Source organism: Larimichthys crocea, chromosome XXII (assembly GCF_000972845.2).
Source record: "Larimichthys crocea isolate SSNF chromosome XXII, L_crocea_2.0, whole genome shotgun sequence".
NCBI lineage: Eukaryota > Metazoa > Chordata > Actinopteri > Sciaenidae > Larimichthys > Larimichthys crocea.
In genome coordinates, this window is record NC_040032.1 from 9,023,074 (window position 1) to 9,040,414 (window position 17,341).

General features: G+C 45.0%; 1 protein-coding gene across 2 annotated transcripts; it reads left to right on the top strand.

Moving 5' to 3' along the window:
• Nucleotides 1-13,260, top strand: si:ch211-284e13.4 (insulin receptor substrate 1-B). 2 transcript variants are annotated; one of them, XR_003461496.1, is made up of 4 exons: nt 1-811; nt 2,020-5,145; nt 6,922-8,073; nt 13,158-13,260. XR_003461496.1 is itself a non-coding variant. In XM_019269432.2 (3 exons), exons 1-3 carry the CDS (start codon nt 463-465, stop codon nt 6,927-6,929), a joined length of 3,483 nt encoding a protein of 1,160 aa, XP_019124977.1. In that variant the 5' UTR covers nt 1-462; the 3' UTR covers nt 6,930-8,247. The 2 variants fall into 2 exon arrangements, 1 of the variants encoding a protein (XP_019124977.1); XM_019269432.2 differs by lacking the exon at nt 13,158-13,260 and having other exon boundaries at nt 6,922-8,247.
• The last annotated feature ends 4,081 nt before the right edge of the window (nt 13,261-17,341 follow it).

The window sequence follows — 17,341 nt, forward strand, 5'->3', positions numbered from 1 at the left end:
GTGTTGGGCTGTTTTGTACTCTGTGCCATTATTTTGAAACTCTTGAGCGGAAGTCGGCGCTTCCCTCCCTGTCTTGACGGTGGACATGGACTGACTGTGGCAAACCTCAGACAGGTGGAGGAGACGTCCTTAAGCAGCTGAACTGCACCGCGGGTCGGACTGGGTCGTGCCGGACTGGGCTGGGCTGCAGGACGCGCAGCGGTGGACGCTGCGCTCGGTGCGCGGTGCTCGGTGCGCGGCGGCTCCTCTCGGCAGCTGCTGGATCTCCCCCCAAAAACCCAGAAAACCCGAACCATGGTCTGGCTGATCTGAGCATCCTGAGCTGAATCCCCGCACACATGCTGCTGCTGGACTCACGGTGGACGCGGGGCGGACGCGGGGATCCACATGCGATGGATTAGACGCGCTCGGATCTTTATTCCCTGATTCTCGGCTCCGTGTGTTTCTCCTCCTGCCTCGGCCATGGAGCACCAGGCAGCCGAGCCGCAGAACTATGAAGACGTACAGAAGAGCGGATACCTCCGCAAGCATAAATCAATGCACCGGCGGTTCTTCGTGCTGAGGGCGGCCTCGGAGCACGGTCCGGCTCGGCTCGAGTACTACGAGAACGAGAAGAAATTCCGCAGTAAATCACCTGTGCCCAAGAAAGTCCTGAACCTGGAGACCTGCTTCAACATCAACAAGCGTGCGGATTCCAAGAACAAGCACATGATCGTGCTCTACACCCGCAGCGAGAGCTTTGCCATCGCTGCGGACAGCGAGGAGGTCCAGAACGAGTGGTACCAGGCGATGCTGGACCTCCAGTGCAACTGTAAGACATGATGAGGAGGAGAGTGTGTGTGTGTGTGTGTGTGTGTGTGTGTGTCCGTGCATCAGGCCTGTATCCTGCCCCGGAGGCTGTTTGTTCTCCACACACACACACACACACACACACACACACACACACACACACACACTGTTGTGGCTCGACCATCCCTGATTGTTGCAGCTCGAGCTGCTGCAGCTTTGCACGTTTTAATGAAGAATACGTGTGTGTGTGTGTGTGTGTGTGTGTGTGTGTGTGTGTGTGTGTGTGTGTGTGTGTGTTTGCGCTCACACCAATCCGCGTTAAAAATCATTTTCTGCATCATCTGATGCGTCAGATTAAACCTGTGTGTGTGTGTGTGTGTGTGTGTGTGTGTGTGTGTGTGTGTGTGTGTGTGTGTGATCACGTTCACCGGAGCTCGCGCCTCTTTTTTTTTTTTTTTTTTTCTGTTTCTGCACATTTGCAAACGGCGCTGCGCTCGTGCATGGCGCAGTGTGGGCATATAGCAACCATCCGTCCGTGCATCATATGTGGCAGCCTATCGCCGCGCGCTCCGCCGTGTTTTTGTTTTTCTGCAGCTCGAGCTGCTGCTGGGAGGAGGAGGAGGAGGAGGAGGAGGAGGACTGACGGCTTTCTGCTGCTTCTCCTCGTGTTTACGTTATTTCTCCTTATGCTGGAGCTGAAGCTGAAGCTGCACACCTCCTCCACCTCCTCCACCTCCTCCTCCTCCTCCCTTTACATTCAGTGATGGGGGCTTACCCAGCTTCACTGTTGTCATGTTGTGGAACCTTAAATAGATCCACAGGAGAGGACAGAGCTCCATTTTACTGAGAATAAAAACTGGATTGTTGCACGATGACACATTGTGCTATATAGATATTATATATATATATAATATATATTATATATATATATATATATATATATATATAAAAAGCCTGCAGCTGTCAAAAAACCCCATAATTAATTCCAAATTAATTATAAATCATGTGGTGTAATTGGCTTTCATGATGCATTATTTCACAGCAGACGTGTTCTTCACCTCCTCAACATTTAATAAATTATAAAGCTGCATCTTAAAAGTGATGCTGATGAATTTAGCTGCAGCACGGCTGAATATTATTTATGAGTTTTTGTGGCTTTGATTGTTTGTTTTATGCAGATTTGATTAAACATGAATGGTGTGTTCACGTTCTTTCTTTGCTGTTTTCCAGGTAAGACCCCTGAAGATTACGGCAGCAGCGGCGAGTGTAGCTCTCCGTCTCCGGTTCCGACCTTCAAGGAAGTGTGGCAGGTCAAGGTTTGGCCCAAAGGTCTCGGTCACGCCAGGAACCTGGTGGGCATCTACCGGCTGTGCCTAACGGACAAGACGGTCAACTTTGTCAAACTCAACTCGGACGTGGCGGCGGTGGTGCTGCAGCTGATGAATGTTCGCAGGTGCGGTCATTCTGAGAATTTCTTCTTCATCGAGGTGGGCCGTTCTGCGATCACTGGGCCCGGAGAGTTCTGGATGCAGGTGGATGACTCTGTGGTGGCTCAGAACATGCACGAGACCCTGCTGGAGGCCATGAAGGCGCTGAGCGAGGAGTTCCGTCAGCGCAGTAAGTCTCAGTCCGTGGGGACGTCGTGCGGAGGAGGTACCGCTTCGAACCCCATCAGCGTCCCGAGCCGCCGTCATCATCCGAATCTGCCACCGAGTCAGGTGGGCTTCTCCAGACGAGCCCGCACAGAGACTCCCGGAGGAGGCAGCAGCACAAGCACGTCACCCACCTCACGCCACGGATTCCCGAGGGCACGAACCGCCAGCATCGGGGCCAGGTCGGAGGAGAGCGGAGCAAGCGCCAAAGGGACATGGGCGAGCTCGAGCCCGAGTCTCAACGGTTCCTGCTCAACTACGCCGACACTGAGGCCCAAGCCCACCAGGGCCCCGACTCCGGCTAAGATTACCCTCAGCCTTGCACGGTACACGCCTAACCCCGCTCCGTCTCCTGCACCGAGCCTGTCCTCCAGCTCTGGTCACGGCTCAGAGTGTGGTTTGGTTGGGGCGGCGGTTGGAGGCATGACGATCTGCTCCTATCCTCGTGTTTCTCAGAGAGTTTCAGTTTCAGGTTCACCGAGCGACTACGGCTCCTCAGATGAGTACGGCTCCAGCCCCGGGGAGCACTCCCTGCTCGTACCCAGCCTGTCCGGACATCACGTCCATGGAGAAGGTTCCTCCAGCTACATAGTGATGGGTCAACGGGAGGGTCTCCTCGGGTCTCACCATCGCTCAAAAGGCCGACGGATCCTACGACGAGCGTCCAGTCGGGAATCCGAGGCGGAGCGCAGACTCTTGAGTAAGAGGGCCTCTTTGCCTTTGGCAGCCCACGAACGCCTGACCCCGCACAGAAAAGACGAAGACGACGAAGACGATGAAGAATACGCCATCATGTCGCAGAGTGCTAACCGAGACAGAGCTGATCTGCACCACGGCTCAGGGGCTCTGGCTGTCGGGGGTGATGGAGTTGGTGACGGGAGGAAGAGGGCCGACAAAAGCCGAGGAGACGTGGATGCAGGAGCAGCTGTGGACAGCGGTTACATGTCGATGTTGCCTGGAGTGACGTCTCCTCCTGTCTCACTCTCTCTCTCGATAGGTATGTCTGACAGCGCTGCTAAACCCGGGGCGGACGACGAGTACATGGCCATGACCCCCAACAACAGCGTGTCCCCGCCTCAGCACATCCGCCAGCCCAGCTCAGAGGGCTACATGGTCATGTCTCCAAACAGCAGCAGCTCCTCAGACCTGCATGGACTGGGCATGTGGGACAGCAGGGCCAGCATGGAGAGCCGGGCTACCAGCGACTACATGAACATCTCGCCCGTCTGCAGCCGCTCCGCCTGCAGCACGCCGCCTTCCCACCCCGAGCAGCACCAGCTGCAACCAAAAATGTTCAACTCCTACTTCTCTCTGCCACGAGCTTATCAGCATACACTCTACACTCGCTTTGAGGAGGACTTAAACAAAGTAGAAGGAAAGAAGGACAGTGGAGGGCACGATAGTCCAGGACGGGCAGGTGGAGTCGGATACAGCAAGAGAAACAAAATTGCGGCGGGCTCCGCGGGAGGCTGTCAGCTCTCCATGTCTTCCTCGTCTTTCTCCTCCAGCTCAGCCAGCAGCGAAAGCCTGGAAGACAAGTCCATGACGGCAGGGAGGGGGTTAAGTTTGTTACGAACTGGAGCCGAGTACAAGAGCGCAGGAACCTGCACAAAGGACGGACGCCACCATCAGAAACGAGGATCCAGCAGTAAGAGCCCGAAGCAACAAAGGAGGGCCCGTCCCCTCAGCGCGTCCTCGGACATCACTAAAGCCAACACCCTGCCGCGGGTCAAGGAGAACCTGCTGCCGTCCGTGTCTCAGAACGTTGGTGAGTATGTCAGCATCGTGTACAAGGAGGACAACAAGTACGACGGAGGCCGACGTGCGGGGTCCAAACATGGACAACCTGTGATCCATGGAACCCTCCGACCCGTGAACCAGCCGCTCCTCTGCCACGATAATCCTGCTAACCTGCCCCGCAGCTTCTCGGCCCCGCTGTCCACCTCCGCCGAGTACGTCAGCATGGACTTAGGGAAGACCTCCACGCCCCTGACCTCTCTCAGATCCACGTTCAGCACCCCCCAGGGCCCACCAGCTGTCGCCCCCAAAGCCCGCCATGAACACGGCACGTCCTCTCCTCTGGCAGCAGAGGGCAACGCCGGGTACAGAACAAAAGCAAAGGTGGCAGCAATGCCGACAGACATGGACAACAAAGGTTCAGATCCCAGCATCTCAGCAAGACCTGCCATCCACCCTGGTCAGCCCTTATCCCTGGAGCCGGAGACAGGCCTGGGCTTCTCCCCGGTCAAGTCCTTCCAGTCTCCTGAACGGAGCAGATTGGTCCGAGGTGACTCGCTCGGACGGCAGAGCCGCCGCTCAGAGACATTTAACTCACCTCCCTCCCTCCCGCGACACCCACCCTCTTCTACCTCCCTCTTCCCGGACGGCGGCCAGGCAGCGAGCCATCGGCACGGTTTGGACTGCTCACCGTGGGAGAACAGGCAGGCAGCTAGTTTATCGGCCACACCTCCACCACCACAAGCCTCCACCTCATCCGCTGAACAAGGCCTTAACTATATTGACCTTGACTTGGCCATTAAGGAGAGCCCTCAAGCTGGAGTGGAGCGTACCTCTGCCGCCTACAACATCGGAGGAAGCGCCATGGGCGGCAGCGCCGGCTCCAGCCTCAACACTTATGCCAGTATCGATTTCTATAAGTCAGAAGAACTGAGAGCACACCAGAGCAGCAGGAAGGATGGTCAAGGTAAGAGCTGTAGGGCCTGCAGAGCAGAAAATATCATTTTGTTAACGTGCAGAAAGGTTTCATGACATGCAGACGGCTGCAGTCTCTGTGGACACGTTCATTTATTCTTTTAGAGCGTCGAGTGATTGGTGTCAGTTCACAACCAGAAGACCGTTAACGAGGGAGAGACCACGTCTGTGTTTGTCATGTGATTTATCAAAGTTAAGATTTAAAATATTTAAACAGAAGGATGTTTTAAGATGCGGCTCAAACGTTTACATTAATCCATTAATCTGATTAATCGACGTTACATCTGCCTGAATATCTCTGGGTTATAAAATGGAGATTTTTCACATTTTCTGTCTCGTTATAGACGAAATGATTAAAAGCTGAATGAAGAAATGAAGCTGCCTGATTGGCAGATAGTGGAAATAATCGTTAGCTGCGGCTCCTAATTATCATTCATTTTTAAAAAAACAGGTGAAAGGTGAAAGTCTCTAATTCCCGCTGATGTTTTTGTCTTTTCCTGTGCTGGGAATAATTCACAGACTGAACTCGTGTGGCTCTTTTCATCCTTTAACTGATGTTACCTTTGCTTCGAGCTGGAGGGCAGCACTGTGTTTCCCGCCTGTGGGTTGTCTGTAGAGTCTCTTATTATCACAAGTGGGTGTTCAGAGAGCAAAGCCAATTGATTTGTCTGCTGGTAATGAGCCATTTCGCATAAATGGAGGTAGAGCGGACAGAACACGGGCCAGGTGTTTATGTCCGTGTGTGGGCGCTCACATGGCAGCTCTGCACGTTGAGCAGAGGACGATTATTTAACGTTAATGTCTGAGTTTATTTCTGATGGATCTGTGTGAGAGACGTCAAGACATGGAAGCTGCAGGAGGCGGCGTGTTAAAATGTAAATATCCAGGTGAATATTAATCAGAGGACGAAATGCAACAAACAACTCGTGCACCTCGTTTATTCAGAGCAGCTCCAACATTTGCATGATTGATTCATCTGATGCTGTTCGATCCCGACATGTACAATCACAATAATTGCCTAATTATTTAAATTGCGTTGGTTTATTCCTGCTATTTAAAATGCACAGACTCATTTTTCACACTCAGATTAATGTTTGAACTCGCCTCGCCTCCTATAGGCTGCACGCAGAGTTTATCCTGAGGAGCAGCAGCCTCCTGATCACGTGAAGCTGCAGCTCATCAAAACCTCCAATAAACAAAAAGTCCAATTATTGAGCTGAGATCACGTCACACGCCTTAAATCTTTATTTAAATATCTGAATCAGATGAAGACGTTTCATGTTAATCAGGTTTAAATTAATCTGCAACCAGTTTGATAATTATTAATCACAGAGCTGCAGTTCCTCTGACGTCCACTTGAGGCTGGCTCCAGAAGTGAGTCAGTCTCCATGACCGTTCACCTGATCACAGGTCAGTGTGGCATCACCAGGATTTAACAGATGTTAGTTTATCAGGAGACGATCGTCAGTCCAGATGTTTTGCTGCTCTCAGTCTTTAATTTGCTGACACGGTCAGGACTGTGAACTTTGAGTCGCTCGTTAGAACCTGACGAGTCCGACGCCAACGCAGACACAAAATATTGACGTCTGCATGAGACGCAATCAGAAAATCCTTCGTGGAAGATCCTGCGTCATGTGATGTTTACCCAAACACAGTGTGTGTGTGTGTGTGTGTGTGTGTGTGTGTGTGTGTGAACTATCATAGTTATTAGACAAACCTGTGTGTCGATTTAACTTCCCGCCTGTTTTCTCGACTCTTTGTCTTCCAGACTGCTGATCTCGTCTCGGACGTGAGCGTGACGCCGGCGCGAGGTGGACGACGGTCGGCGGCCCGATCTGTTGCCACAACAGAACGCTGAAAAAACCCTGGAAAACTCATCAACCCCGTCCCGTCTGTTTTCTGTCAACCAAATGTGTGCCAAACACACACACACACACACACACACACACACACACACACACAGGGTAATGAAAAGGTTTTGTTTGAATAGAAATGATCTGATCATCGTTCATATCGATGAAGGACGTGTGACCATGTGTGAGCTCTCAGGCGGCCGCCATGTTGATCACGGCGGCTCCGTCACACACTAACGAAGATTAACGGAGATTAACGAAGCTTCATTTAAAACTGATCCGTGACCTCGAGACTCGGAGCGGTAGCTGACTCGATCTCAGCGTTTCTTTGTTCGGTCGTTCGACAAACATCTCGTCACGGCGTCCTTCGTCCGTGTTCGATGGGTCACGTGTCATTTTGGCTCCGAACAGGAAGGAAATGCAGCTGGGCAGAGTTTCATCCACTCGTACACGCTGTCACTGTAAACATATTTTATTTATGATAAACAGCTGCCAGAAAAAAAAAGGCTTTATACTTCTCGGTCTTTGTGCTGCTGGACGCCTGAGGTGTTCAGAAATAAATTAAACGTTGGTATTATCTCCATGTTTAAATGCATTAGACAGGATATGATGTCGCCACAGTGCGGTAGCCGTGGCGTCCTCGCTCAGAGCTCAGCTGCAGCTCGCCTCAAACATCGAGTCAATCCACATCTCGTTGGTATTTTAGGGAATTTGTTGGATTGACTGCAGCCAAATGTAATCGATTACTTGTCTGCCCGCTGTGTAAACACAAGCTGAGTCCGACCATATTTACATTTAAACACGGATTCAGATCCTGTTGAGTTTTATGTAAACAACACGATTAAATTGGCTTCAGAATAATTATTAGACTGCATGTAGACGTAACATGCAGAGAGCTGATCACCAATCTTATTTTTATTCTTCATTTTATGCAGAAACTCATCACTGAGTGACCGCCGTGTCAAAGTTGTCGTGGTGTTAAATTTTGAAATTAAAGCTGTAAACTGTTTTATTTTAAAAATATGCAGCTCACAGGGTGAAAGAGTCTCTCCGGCGCTTCTTCCCAGGTGAACTACATGAAATGTTATTTGAATTTCATCACAACCTATCGTCGACCTCTGTGGCTGCAAAGCTCAAGTGCCAAAAACCTGCAGTTCCTCTAACGTCCACTTGAGGCTGGCTCCAGCAGTGAGTCAGTCTCCATAAGTCCCCATGTCCAAATGTCCAACTTCACAGCAGAAATAAACATGTTTACAGCCTGGTACAAAAAACAGTTTTGGTCTCTGTAGCTAATTTCCCCGTTCATGACAACTGTACTGAGGGTGAATTTATATACAACTCACCTGTTCACATTATATTAAGGCTTAAAGTTATGCAGGGTTAAGAGCGTGGACGCTTTGATGCATTTTGAACCGACGTGCAGCACAAAACATTTGAGCAGTTTAAATCTTTTTTTTTGGCAGCTGATCTTTTCTATTCTAACTGTATATTATACTATAGTATATACTACAGTATACACGTAGAACGACAGAAACTCTAGTACATACTGTAGTTTGTTTTCAGTTAACACAGTTCTAATATAAAGTGACACATTACAATGGTATATAAAATATACAGTATACAAATAATGATTAATACTATATAGCCTAGATATCTATATACTCTTTTATAAAGTGCCTCATTTTTGATTGTAGCTGTTTTTACACAGGTGATCTTAAAATGGGTGAAAATGGAAAAAACAAAAAAACGTCTGAATCGTGAATCATGTTGAAAAAAAAAAACAACCTTTCATTATTAGTCAGCCATAATCAGATTGCCTTACTGTGTTTATCAGAAATCATCTTTTTTATTATTTCGTTGCAGTGCCTAACACTTCAGCCGCAATGTAAGCACTCCCTCGCTCTTTCTTTTTGTTTCCGGCTTCGTCAAGCGGAGGTGAAGGTGAAGGTCGATTTCATCTTTAGTTTCCACGTCAGGCCCCGTCCTCCTCACTCTCCTGGCTCACGAGGCTGAACATTAGTGACACTGTGCAGCCGGACAGACGAACAAATCTTGTACATTGTATAGATTTTAATGTCAAATCATATTTTTAATGACTTTTCTGCATTTTGTTTTTGTTTTCCACACAGCTGCCGGTGTCAGTGTGTATGTAAAATAAGTTGTCCACTCAGTATTAGACAAAAAAATGTGCACTAATTTACTCCGAGTATTTTTCGAACCCCAAAACGAACTTGGTCAGTTCAGGTGTCTGACGCTGGCGTTGGTGCGAAAGCTTCTCGCTCGCACTCAAACGCAGCACGGCGGTCTGAACTAACCAAGGCGGCGGCGTTCCAACGTTCAAACGTTCAAACGTTCAAACGTTCTGCTGCCGTTAAACAAATTGCCATAAAAAATACAAAAGTCTGACGACAATTCAAAAAGTTTGTGCAAAAAGTAGATGCACAAATTTTTTTTTGCTTTTTCACTCGACTGGGCCAAAAAAAAGAAAGTAAAGAAGTTGTTCCATTTTTTAACTGTGTTTTTCTTAAAGGTAGTGTGACTGTACTGTACGCGGAGCTGCTGACGGAGAGTTTGGTCGAGTTTAAAAAAGCTTCAGACTGAACAAACTCTGAGTCCGGCTCTGGCGATGTGTATACAGGGTACAAACGATGAAGGCTTTCTTGATGTATTTTTGACTCTGGTAGCTTTTCCCACATTTAGATTGAGTTTTTTTTCCCACTGACCTTCTTAATAAACGCAGATATGAAACGCTTCACTGCACACGTGCACGCTGTTACACGAATTTGAGTGTTTTTAACCTTCGACTCGGATCTGAAAGGACGCTCAAGTGCCTGGCTCTGCTCACTGATCGGTCACGTTTGAGTCGCGGATGGCGGGAAGTGAAACCAGCTCCTGGAAAAGTCTTCCACACGTTTCTTTAGCGTTCAGTCGGAGATGTGCGTGACGTGTTTTATGAGCTTCAGCGCCGGCTCCACGACCTCAAACTGAAAATCTGGTTTTTACAAATTTGTGAGGCACTTGTCGCCGTTTTTAATCCTGTGAAGGAAGACGTGAACATCGACTGAGCACAGCCCACTACTGCCAACAGCTTGTGCTCCACACTGAGAACTTTATTGCCAAAACTCTTGTACAACAAATCCACACCAACAAACATGGACGAGATCCACTTTTGTAACTCGTGTTACTCTTTGCTGAAGTGATCTTTTCTAATCTCTTTGTTATTCCTCTTCTAATTGGGGGATTACCGAGATTCTCTGACCGTACCTCATAATCTCGACTCAGCGGTTGCTCGTAAAGCCCCTCGGAGAGTCTGAGGCAGGTTACTGACGTCAAAACGTGAATAAATATCACTTCATGTGTCGTGTGTTCCAAACTGCTTTAACAAACAGCGTGAGGCTCCGTCCTCATGACGCATGGCGGCCTCATCCACCAATCATCAGGAGTGTTTTTGGTTTTAACGAGCAGAGACGAGACGAACTGCTCGCCAGACTCTAACTGTGGGAAATGATACTGTATGTACAATCAGGATAGCGACTATAATTACAATGGAAAGAGCATTGTATGTATTTTAAAGCTATTGATACTTTGATAATGATGTAAAATGCAAAAAGACTGAACAGGAACTATAGGTATGTAAAGTATACTGTGTATAGAGGAGTTTGCTCCGGGCAGGGGAGGGACGGGCATGGGGGGGCGTTCCATTCTGTTCATGGAGAAATGGTTTCAAACAGAATATTGATGATTCTTGTCTGTGATGTAGACAACGTCAATGTTTCTTTGTTTTTCTTTTTGATAAAAGGCAAAGTGATTACGAAACCAACTGTGTGTCTTTTTATTGGCTGAGACGAGTCCAGACGTTAAAGTTTTAAGCCCGTGGACAGACGGAAGACGTCTTTAATCCTGGAAACAGATGGTATGTTTCCAGGAAATCACTAAAACACAGGAGGAGGACGAGGAGGAGGAGGAGGAGGTCCATTATTTATCAAGTGTTTCTGTTTCATGACACGTTCATGAAAGAAAAACAAACATGAAGAGAAACACGATGCATTTGTAAGAAATTTAAATCTCCTCACGTCACCAACTTCTCTAGAGTCACAGTTTAGTATTTGTTTGTTCGTCTGTTCAGGCGATTAGACATGTATGAAAACATCGTTACGAGTATTATATTCCATGTTTGCCTTATTCTGAACACATTTATGAACACAAGTTATTTAACTATGTCTAAAATGAGCTCGAACAATTAATGATTAAAAGAAACTGCAGAAAGTTTTTTACTTTGAAACAGAAAAACTGATTCACCAAAACTACAACAAATAGAATATTTACAAAAACTGATTCACCAAAACTACAACAAATAGAATATTTACAATATGCTGCGTAAAGATTTTTGAGACTCTTACTAAAGCAACAATGTAACTTTTACTTGTAATGGAGTATTTTTACAGTGCAGTATTCATACCTTTACAAGTAGTAAAATGAATATATTTATAATAATCCAACAACAATAAACGTTATTCTTATAGCACTTTTTAAAACACCAAAATCAAGAAGTTAAAAACAACAAATCAATAAAAATCTGAATAAAATGTGACATTAAACACTGAGATCAACTAAAGACTTTTCTGTCACAGTGATTTAAACTCTGTTGAACTCTTGAATCTTCAGGTCAGAGCTCTGACTGCAGACACACCTGGTGAACTCTGCACTGCACTGCACGATCAGCTGGTTTATATTTGGCCTCTCATTGATTAATAAGTAATCAATGAGATCTAAATTCTTTAAATTGAGTTGAACTCTGACTCTGTGTTTGTTGAACCAGACAAATACTTGTTGGTTGCACTAGATTATCCGTCAGGACTCGATGCGTCGTGTCAAAGAGGACTTTGACTGATTGATCAGCTGCTGGTTTAGAAACAGTCTCTGATGTCGACACGTGTTCAAATGTTCAGATCACTGAGCTCGTCTGCATGTTTCACATCAGGAGAAGAAGAAGCTACGATGGCTGGATTCCATTTCGCTGCTTCAGTTTCACTTCAGAATCTCTGCTGACACATTTAAATAAACCTGTTCATGATTTCTACCTCAGGATAACAGAAACTTTATAATTTACACACAGTCAGAAAACATGAAGTCTGACCTCAGTGCAAAGGTCACAACAGAAACATCGAATAAGATTTGATTGTTCAGTAAAAGACGATATGCATGAAGATAAAACATGACCAGGTAACTCTGCATGAACTGTGTGAACATTCTGACACGTTCTCCTGCTCACACAGACGAGATGTTTGGATCATGAGACGTTTTTTGGAAAACATCAGACAGAGTTTAGACCTTCAGGCACAGACAGAGCTGGACCTCTTCACCGGTTTGAAGAACTTCAGTCTGCTCAGTGAGTGGAGACGTCTGTGTCCACGTTGTTGTTGTTGAGGTGAACATCGTCTCCACATCTGATCCCTGGATGTTCACCAGAGTTCATCTGCCTCGAACAGAATGCTCCAAATCTGCCCTAGAGTTCATCTGCCTCGAACAGAATGCTCCAAATCTGCCCTGCATGTACATTAATGATGCTTATTAACTCATTTACATAGTCCCATGTTTGACTGTCAGCACTCTGCTATAGGGACAGGAGTGTGGTGTACGATGTATACGCCTAAAGCGCGCTGTCGAGTTGCGCAGTAGGCGTCCTCTGATGTGGATGAGTAATTGCAGTAAATTACGGTCCGACAAGCCCCTGAATCGTAAATACCTCAGCTGCAGCTCGTCTCAACATCAAGTCAGTCCACATCTCGGGTGATTTTAGGGAATTTGTTGGATTGACTGCAGCCAAATGTAATCGATTACTTGCTGCCGTGTGTAAACACAAGCTGAGTCCGACCAATTTACATTTAAACACTCATTCAGATCCGTTGAGTTTTATGTAAACGACACGAATGCTTCAGAATAATTATTAGACGCATGTGAGACGAACATGCTGAGAGCTGATCACCAATCTTATTTTTATTCTTCATTTCAGTAAATGCAGAACTCGCACGAGGTGACCGCCGTGTTAAAGTTGTCGTGGTGTTAAATTGAAATTAAAGCCGTAAACTGTTTTTATTTTAAAAATATGCAGCTCCCAGGGTGAAAGAGTCTCTCCGGCATTTCTTCCCAGGTGAACTACATGAAATCATTCATGTTATTTGAATTTCATCACAACCTGTCGTCGACCTCTGTGGCTGCAAAGCTCAAGTGCCAAAAACCTGCAGTTCCTTAACGTCCACTGAGGCTGGCTCCAGAAGTGAGTCAGTCCCATAAGTCCCATGTCCAAATGTCCAACTTCACAGCAGAAAAACATGTTTACAGCCTGGTACAAAAAACAGTTTTGGTCTCTGTAGCTAATTTCCCCGTTCATGACAACTGTACTGAGGGTGAATTTATATACACTCACCTGTTCACATATATTAAGGCTTAAAGTTAGCAGTTAAGAGCGGACGCTTTGATGCATTTTGAACCGACGTGCAGCACAAAACATTTGAGCAGTTTAATCTTTTTTCGGCAGCTGATCTTTTCTATTCTAACTGTATATTATACTATAGTATTACTACAGTATACACGTAGAACGACAGAAACTCTAGTACATCTGTAGTTTGTTTTCAGTTAACACAGTTCTAATATAAAGTGACACATTACAATGGTATAATAAATATACAGTAACAAATAATGATTAATACATATAGCCTAGATATATATATACTTTTATAAAGGCCTCATTTTTGATTGTAGCTGTTTTTACACAGGTGATCTTAAATGGGTGAAAATGGAAAAAACAAAAAAACGTCTGAATCGTGAATCATGTTGAAAAAAAAAACAACTTTCATTATTAGTCAGCCATAATCAGATTGCCTACTGTGTTTATCAGAAACACTTTTTTTATTATTTCGTTGCAGTGCCTAACACTTCAGCCGCAATGTAAGCACTCCCTCGCTCTTTCTTTTTTGTTTCCGGCTTCGTCAAGCGGAGGTGAAGGTGAAGGTCGATTTCATCTTTAGTTTCACGTCAGGCCCCGCCCTCCTCACTCTCCTGGCTCTGAGGCTGAACTAGTGGACATGTGCAGCCGGACAGACGACAAATCTTGTACATTGTATATATTTAATGTCAAATCATATTTTTAATGACTTTTCTGCATTTTGTTTTGTTTTTTCCACACGCTGCCGTGTCAGTGTGTATGTAAATAAGTTGTCCACTCAGTATTAGACAAAAAAAGGTGCACTAATTTACTCCGAGTATTTTCGAACCCCAAAACGAACTTGGTCAGTTCAGGTGTCTGACGCTGGCGTTGGTGGAAAGCTTCTCGCTCGCACTCAAACGCAGCACGGCGGTCTGAACTGATCGAGCGGCGGCGTTCAAACGTTCAAACGTTGAAACGTTCTGCTGCCGTTAACAAATTGCCATAAAAAATACAAAAGTCTGACGACATTCAAAAGTTTGTGCAAAAAGTAGATGCACAATTTTTTTTGCTTTTTCACTCACTGGGCCAAAAAAAAGAAAGTAAAGAAGTTGTTCCATTTTTTAACTGTGTTTTTCTTAAAGGTAGTGTGACTGTACTGTACGCGGAGCGTTGACGGAGAGTTTTGGTTTTAAAAAAGCTTCAGACGAACAACTCTGAGTCCGGCTCTGGCGATGTGTATACAGGGTACAAACGAGAAGGCTTCTTTGATGTATTTTTGACTCTGGAGCTTTTCCCACATTTAGATTGTTTTTTCCCACCGACCTTTAATAAACGCAGATAGAAACGCTTCACTGCACACGTGCACGCTGTCAACGAATTGAGTGTTTTTAACCTTCGACTCGGATCTGAAAGGCGCTCAAGTGCCTGGCTCTGCTCATGACGGTCACGTTTGAGTCGGGATGGCGGGAAGTGAAACCAGCTCCTGGAAAAGTCTTCCACAGTTTCTTTAGCGTTCAGTCGGAGATGTGCGTGACGTGTTTTATGAGCTTCAGCGCGCCGGCTCGACGACCTCAAACTGAAAATCTGGTTTTTACAAATTTGTGAGCACTTGTCGCCGTTTTTAATCCGTGAAGGAAGACGTGAACATCGACTGAGCACAGCCCACTACTCGCCAACAGCTTGTGTCTCCACACTGAACTTTATTGCCAAAACTCTTGTACAAACAATCCACACCAACAAACATGGACGAGATCCACTTTTGTAACTCGTGTTACTCTTTGCTGAAGTGATCTTTTCTAATCTCTTGGTTATTCCTCTTCTAATTGGGGGATACCGAGATTCTCTGACCGTACCTCATAATCTCGACTCAGCGGTTGCTCGTAAAGCCCCTCGGAGAGTCTGGAGCAGGTTACTGACGTCAAAACGTGAATAAATATCACTTCATGTGTCGTGTGTTCCAACTGCTTTAACAAACAGCGTGAGGCTCCGTCCTCTGACGCATGGCGGCCTCATCCACCAATCATCAGGAGTGTTTTTGGTTTAGTGAGCGAAGGACGAGACGAACTGCTCGCCAGACTCTAACTGTGGGAAATGATACTGTATGTACAATCAGGATAGCGACTATAATTACAATGGAAAGAGCATGTATGTATTTAAAGCTATTGATACTTTGATAATGATGTAAAATGCAAAAAGACTGAACAGGAACTATAGGTATGTAAAGTATACTGTGTATAGAGGAGTTTGCTCGGGCAGGGGAGGGACGGGCATGGGGGGCGTTCCATTCTGTTCATGGAGAAATGGTTTCAAACAGAATATTGATGATCTTGTCTGTGATGTAGACAACGCAAGTTTTTTGTTTTTCTTTTTGATAAAAGCAAAGTGATTACGAAACCAACTGTGTGTCTTTTTATTGGCTGAGACGAGTCCAGACCGCGAGACGTTAAAGTTTTTAAGCCCGTGGACGACGAAGACGTCTTTAATCCTGGAAACAGATGGTATGTTTCCAGGAAATCACTAAAACACAGGAGGAGGAGGAGAGGAGGAGGTCCATTATTTATCAAGTGTTCTGTTTCATGACACGTTCATGAAAGAAAAACAAACATAGAGAGAAACACGATGCATTTGTAAGATTTAATCTCCTCACGTCACCCTCAACTTCTCTAGAGTCACAGTTTAGTATTTGTTTGTTCGTCTGTTCAGGCGATTAGACGTGTATGAAAACATCGTTATAGTATTATATTCCATGTTTGCCTTATTCTGAACACATCTTACACAAATAAGATAAGTTATTTAACTATGTATAAAATGAGCTCGAACAATTAATGATTTAAAAAAACTGAAAGTTTTTACTTTGAAACAGACAACTAAAAATAATCTGCAGTAACACTGAAAACTACAACAAATAGAATATTTACAATATGCTGTATAAACATTTTTGAGACTCTTACTAAAGGAACAATTGTACTTTTACTGTATGGAGTATTTTTACAGTGCAGTATTTATAATTTACTCAATAAAATGTATGAATATATTTATAATAATCCAACAAACAAAACGTTATTCTTATAGCACTTTTTAAAACACCCAATCAAGAAGTTAAAAACAATAAATCAATAAAAATCTGAATAAAATGTGAAAAACACTGAGACCAACTAAAGACTTTCTGTCACAGTGATTTAAACTCTGTTGAACTTTAGTTGAATCTTCAGGTCAGAGCTCGTGACTGCAGACACACCGCTGAACTCTGCATGCACGATCAGCTGTTTATATTTGGCCTCTCATTGATTAATAAGTAATCAATAATATCTAAATTCTTTAAATTGAGTTGAACTCTGACTCTGTGTTTGTTGAACCAGACAAATATTGTTGGTTGCTAGATTATCCGTCAGGACTGACGCGTCGTGTTAAAGAGGACTTTGATGATTGATCAGCTGCTGATTTAGAAACAGTCCTGATGTCGACACGTGTTCAAATGTTCAGAATCTGCATGTTTCACCCATCAGGAGAAGAAGAAGCTAATGATGGCTGGATTCCATTTGCTGCTTCAGTTTTCACTCAGAATGTCTGCTGACACATTTAAATAAACCTGTTCATGATTTCTACCTCAGGACAACAGAAACTTATAATTTACACACAGAGTCAGAAAACATGAAGTCGAACCTGAAATGACACAGACCTCAGTGCAAAGGTCACAACAGAAACATCGAATAAGATTTTGATTGTCAGTAAAAACGATATGCATGAAGATATAATATTATAGTGATATATGATATATAGGTATATGTATATATATATATATATATATATATATATATATATATATATATATATATATAATATATATAGTATGTGTGTGTGTGTGTGTGTGTATATACACATACACATATATAGATATATAAACACAC

Excerpts from the sequence above, each read along its gene's own strand:
- si:ch211-284e13.4 (XM_019269432.2), top strand. The coding sequence starts at position 463 with ATGGAGCACCAGGCAGCCGAGCCGCAGAACTATGAAGACGTACAGAAG. Across the intron at positions 812-2,019 it reads GCTGGACCTCCAGTGCAACT|GTAAGACCCCTGAAGATTAC; the intron begins GTAAGACATGAT and ends GCTGTTTTCCAG.